Consider the following 6,362-nt stretch of genomic DNA (forward strand, 5'->3'; position numbering starts at 1 on the left):
AAAAAAAAAGTATGACGGGCGGCTATACTAATCTGTAGACACATATTATTAATCTGTGAGCTAGTTCAGCTAATATTTCACGTGCATCTGTTATTTGTGCACGCTTTTTGGAAATAATTATATCTCTGGCGTCAACAATCGGAATCTTTTTTTTGAGTTGAGGGATTGCGATGTTGAGGCTTGATTTTTGATCTGAAAGAAATTCAATCAAGAATAATTTTATCATGAGCAATCCAAGCTATAGTCCGTTTTTTTTAGCATTAGAAAGAACTTCGCAGAAGTAAGCTTCTGGTTCCAAATCCGGCACTTTCAGCGGTAATAATTTGAAGTAAATTATATGTATTGACCATGCTACATTAGATAATTCAATAATTATTAACAATTAAAGAGCCCGATAAAGACTGCACGCTTGCTTCTGTGGAGTTCTTTCTAATGCTAAAAAAAACGAACTATATTCAATAGCAATACACAACAGTATAAGCAAGTTACCTTTTATTTTAATTCCGTCGTATTTGTATGATATCCTTTAAACTCTTGTCAATTAAAGGCATATCCAGATTAGTCAATTTTTCGCCAATCTGATTCAATTGCCCGATCGAATCAGGAGGTGCGGACGCAAATACCAATTTGGCTCACCGAATTCAACCACCGATAATGACCGATAATGACCGATATTACCGATAAAATGAGGTGCGGACGCAAGAATACCAATTTGTGAGGTTAGTATTTTCGTTCTGGGGCATTTATTCAATTTCATCATCATCATCGTCATCTCAGCCATAAGACGTCCACTGCTGAACATAGGCCTCCCCCTTTTTTGGGGGGTGAATGCCATAATCGCCACGCTTGGCAGGCGGGTTGGCGATCGCAGTCGAGTACACCGAATTTGAGGGACGCTGCTGCCTGTCCACCGGTGGTCTTGGACGTGGTTTAAGGACATACCCGTTTATTCAATTAAGAGGGCTCTAATATCACCATAAATCTAAAATTGGAGATTGACGCCAATTTCATTACTGATCAAATCGACCGATTCGATCAGTCCCGAAGGAATAAGGAAGTCTTCGTTAAATAATACAAAAAGAGAGTGTGTAACTCAGAAACTTAGGTCAGATCCAACGGTCTACTTCTGTTAAAAACTATTAATAAGAATTCTCTGTAAAGGCTTCGTCACACAGGCGCGTTTTCCGGGCGGCGCGTGAGCGGGGCGCGCCGCGTAACTAAAGCCCCTCATTCACACTCCTACCTTGTCGTCCGCCTCGTAGGACTACGGTGTAAGATATAGCTCACACACCATCCTACTTTGTAGTCCGCCTCACAGGACTACGGAGCAAGAAATAGCTTACACACGGTACTAAGGGCCTACCGCGAACCACGTTGGACGTGCTAGGCAGCACCCCTGCCCTGTCACACTTACGTACGAATTTACACGCGCGACGGAGGGGCAACACGTCGAACGTGGTTCGCGGTAGGCCCTCTGTTTTGCCGTCCATCACCAGTACCAGTACTATGGCATCCTACTTGAGTTTGTAGGACGGCTCGTAGTCCGCAACCCCCATACACGATCCTACCCAACGAGGCGGATTACGAGGCGAACTACAAGGTAGAGTGTGAATGGGGGGCTTAACAGACTATCGCACCGTACCGTGACCTTGGAGTGTCGCACCCATAAGTGAGAGCGAGAAACGTATATCTCTTTTCTTTGTTAGTAGAAAAAGGCGGCAAATTGGAAAAATGTAGGCGCGAAGGGATATCGTCCCATAGAAAATTTTAATTTCACGCCTTTTTTTACTGACAAGATTTGCTTGACCACCTATAGCTACTTTACATATAAAACGCTCACGCCCCGCTCGCGCGCCACCCGTAAAACGCGCCTGTGTGACGAAGACTTAATTATAGTTCGTCAAACATATGTATCTCTGGTCAAACCAATTTGACAGTCAGTAAGCCCCCATTCGCACGACAGCTTTTTCAACGCGCGTTAAAAAAGCGCTTGAATCTGGTCGCACTCTAAATTCGACTTAACGACCAAAGCTTAAAGTCTAAAATCCAACAACACTGAATAAAAGCGTCACCGTTGTCGTGTGAATACATAAATGGTTATCCATTTGTGTCATTCAAACGCTTTTTTTAGCGCGCGTTGAAAAAGCTGTCGTGCGAACGGGGCCTAAGAACCAGGAAAACTATACTCATTTAAAGTAGCTAACACACTATCGCACCGCACCGCGACCCTGGTGCGTCGCACTCATGAATGAGAGCGAGAAACAGATATCTTTTTCTCGCCCTCACTTACCGGTGCGAAGGGTCGCGGTGCGTGCAAATTGCAGGCACCTTTCTCTGTCATTCTATTCTAATTATAGCTGGTTTTGCAAATCTTATCAATAAAAAAAGGCGCGAAATTCAAATTTTCTATGGGAAGAGATCCCTACGCGCCTAAATTTTTCAAATTTGCCGCCTTTTTCTACTGACCAGATCTGCTTGACCAAGTATACATTTCATGGATCGAACAATTGTTTCCGTCTGGAAAGCCCCCTCCACACTCGTGCGCGAATTGCGGCGCGAAGCCGCGAACGCAAGTGTGGCGTCGATGTTCGCAGACAGCGAAATCGACTCCACACTCGCGTTCGCGGCTTCGCCCGCGATTCACGCGCATAGTCTGGAGCGGGCTGAAGAAAAATATATCTCTTTCTCGCTCTTACTTATGGGCGCGACGCACCAAGATCGCGGTGCGGTGCGATAATATGTTAGCTACTTAACCTTACCATTATCTGCTTATTTTTTGCGCATGGCAACATTACTGAATCGTAAACTTAAAAATCGTCGCCCCATCCCTAGAATATCACTCTATGTGTCAAATATTTATAGTCTGTGGTGTGGAGCGAAAAGTGGACGCCAATTATTGGGCTGTACATTCTTGGGTTGAGCAATCCCGGGTCGAACATTATCGGTACGGGCCAATAATATGCGACCAATATTCGGCGTCCACTAAATGGATTCGTATTATTGGGTCGTGTATTATTGGGTTGAGCGTTATCAGGGTGTACAAGCTCGGTCCGTGCCAATAATACGAAGCCACTCTTTGAACAGGGCAGTAGTGTACAACCCAATAATACGCATCCAAAAAAGTGGACGCCTATTATTGGGCTGTACATTATTTGGTCGTGTATTAACCGGACTCACAGATCACACGGCTAGTCAGCCGCTTTTCTAGGCGACCAATCAAAAGCTTCAATGTGTAAATGCAGTGTCGCCAATATAATAAACCGAAATAAAGGTCCTAATAGACGTAAGTACGGATCTACAAAGTTGGTTGGTCCGGTCCGAGGCTTGTTCAAAAGTATTGAAGGTGGCTAAAAGTACGTCCGATAGGGACGTATGTATGGGGTAAAGCGATAAAGATGTGCACCGGACTAAAGGCCTCTAAAAAGATTGTTTAAAAGCTGCAATGTATCAAAAATCGTATAGAAGTTCGATGCTTCGCACCTAGACATAAGCAACTGCAGTTAGTTTTTATTCTAAGTTTTTACAATATATTATAATATAATATCTATAGTCGTGCAACATAATTATACGGTATTGTGCAACACTATTGTATCCGTTTCCGAAAACCGCCATCTTTGTTTCTTTCGCTTGTCAGAATTGACTGATAAGGTTAGTATTTCATGGATTTACTATTTTAATTTATAAAATTTACAAGTGTAGGGTGAGTTTAAGTGTCTTTAAGCATAAAATATGTAGTTTTTTCTATGTAGGTGTTAAAATTTCAGTGTTACGTGTTAAAACATCGCCGTAGTGTATTGACGTGTTGCGACCATGCTGTTGCTCATTGCCTTTTCTATTTCATAGGCCTCAATATGCAGCTTCACATCAGAGGACAGTCTACGCACGTTCTAGACGTCAATGGACAAGAATCCATTGGTCAGATCAAGGTATGGTGCTCTCAAAATGTTTTGGTGAAATTTCCATCACGGCATGATGGTTGTTACAGTATCATCGTTTTTGCCTATTCTATGCAATAACTGCTGACTATTAAATGGTTAATTTATTATCACTTTGCCTGTTACTTGTGGGTTTTGAGTGAGTCATTAAAATCGACATCAATAAATTCAATATTGTTAAAATAGCATCCGAGCATTTTTAGGTTATGTTAGTAACATTCCATAATATAATAATTATATTATACGTCATTTTCATTATCTGCATATACGTGCATTAATCTCACCTTATAAAATCATCAAATACCTTGAGTTGCGAACTAGTAGGTACTTACAACTTGATAAAGGCAAAATATGTATTTTTTTGCATAATTGATATAAACAAACATTTTTAAATTTCAGGAGCGCCTGCGCGCCCTTGAGGGAGTTGAAGCCGAGGAGGTGACCCTCTCGCTCTGCGGTGCTCCCCTTGAGGACGCCTGCCTCGTGTCGGAGCTCTCCTCCGCTGAGCTGGACTTCACAGTGCCACTGCTCGGTGGTAAAGTGCACGGATCCCTGGCTCGTGCTGGTAAGATACTCATTTTATAATAATTATATTCTTATGGTAGGTAACTCTGTAAACTACTCCCATAACCGAAATCACATACAATGTAGTAGTGTATCATACTTAAAATAACACAAATTAAAAAGTATTATCATATAAAGTAATTTAATTTGTTCGTAGAACTTCTTAGAACTCTCCTTTGGGAAGAATTCAAGCATATTAGTTCAGTTTCCACACAGTCAGAAAATAATTAATGTGTTTTAATGTAGTTTTATGATTGCACTAATCACTAACTCAAATAGCATGTTCATGTTACTATCACTAGACTAGATGACATCAAGTGAACAGCCCTGGCAATAACAAAGTACATAACATAAATTTATTCCATAATTTAATAGACTCGTAAAGTAATGAACTACTAGTTATTTAGCATAGCAATAAATATTTGTATTAATACCAGCAGTTCTAAATCAAAACAATACTCATATTGATATCACAATTAATAAGAATTAAGAAATAAATAATAAAGGTCATATCACCATAGCAGGTATAAGAACTAGAGCATGAATTCCACAATAGTTTGTCATGCCCTCATCCACTAACTTGCCCTTAGGGGTCGTCCGAATACACGCGACTATGCGTTTATTGCAAAACATTGAACTTGAATAAATCCGAATTGACAATCGCCTGACACGCAAGTAAAATTCGCGCGAACTTGCTATAATCGCGTAGTTGCGTTGTATTAGGTAATAATTAAGCCACTGAGCAAGCAAGAGAAAGAAGCTCCCAAGTCCTGGACCTGCTTTTTGGTTAGACTGTGCATAGTTATTATGTATTCTGTGTCAGTATTAATGATATGTAATTTATTTCCTTACAGGTAAGGTGAAGGGTCAGACCCCCAAGGTGGAGAAGCAGCAAAAGAAGAAGAAGAAGACCGGCCGTGCCAAGCGCAGGATCCAGTACAACAGGAGGTGAATATAGTTCATTCCTTGCCTATGTTGCTAAGAACTTAAGGTTAATGTGGAAAAGACTGTTTACAAGCTATTCCATCACACCTAGCTCTTATGTTTGTAAACATATTCCATTTAACCTTTTGACATCCACAAACGGCTGTGGCCGTCATCGGAAAGTCTTACCACGGACGCCAACGACGGCTACAGCCGTCAGCTTCTAGCTCTTATGTTTGTAAACATATTCCATTTAACCTTTTGACATCCACAAACGGCTGTGGCCGTCATCGGAAAGTCTTACCACGGACGCCAACGACGGCTACAGCCGTCAGCTTCGCCAATGCAATAGGAAATTACGTGGGCCTCCGTAAAGTTCAATTTCGCTTAAATAATGGCGATCGGCTGTCGTCCGGACCACGGTATATTCCGTCGCCGTCTGGCGTTCAAAATGTTAAAGATGGAGTAAAATACTCGTAGACTCAATTTTTGCTTGCTAAGGAATAAATTTTATTTCATTCATTACACATAAATTAATCATGGATTTTTCCTCTACAGATTCGTGAACGTTGTGCAGACCTTCGGCCGTCGCCGCGGACCTAACTCCAACTCGTAGGTTAAAAATATTGTATATAAAATGCAAATATAACATCTTGTTTGCACCACTTCGTATTTTTTCGTTTATCCGAAAGAAACCGTTATGACAAAGTTGATTTCCTGTAATTAGAGTAGGAAAGAAGTATAAGAAAGGAGACGGTTACACCAACAGTAATAAAAATACATCAGATTTTTTTGCATTTATGTTTGTTACAAAGAGATAATACATACATTATAGTACCTAGCCACATACTCTTACTTTTTGATGGAACATGGACCTTTCCAACAAACTTCTACAAACATTTTACGTGACGGCTATTCCATATAAAAATGTCATGAGGT

At 41.0% G+C, this 6,362-nt stretch overlaps 1 protein-coding gene across 1 annotated transcript; it reads left to right on the plus strand.

Annotated features, from left to right (window-relative positions):
• The first annotated feature begins 3,581 nt into the window (after positions 1–3,581).
• LOC134667840 (ubiquitin-like FUBI-ribosomal protein eS30 fusion protein) lies at positions 3,582–6,088 on the plus strand. The gene is made up of 5 exons (XM_063525225.1): positions 3,582–3,648; positions 3,844–3,926; positions 4,335–4,500; positions 5,354–5,447; positions 5,982–6,088. The coding sequence occupies exons 2-5, from the start codon at positions 3,852–3,854 to the stop codon at positions 6,037–6,039; spliced, it is 393 nt and encodes a 130-aa protein (XP_063381295.1). The 5' UTR covers positions 3,582–3,648; positions 3,844–3,851; the 3' UTR covers positions 6,040–6,088.
• The last annotated feature ends 274 nt before the right edge of the window (positions 6,089–6,362 follow it).

The sequence above is a fragment of the Cydia fagiglandana genome, chromosome 10 (assembly GCF_963556715.1).
Source record: "Cydia fagiglandana chromosome 10, ilCydFagi1.1, whole genome shotgun sequence".
NCBI lineage: Eukaryota > Metazoa > Arthropoda > Insecta > Lepidoptera > Tortricidae > Cydia > Cydia fagiglandana.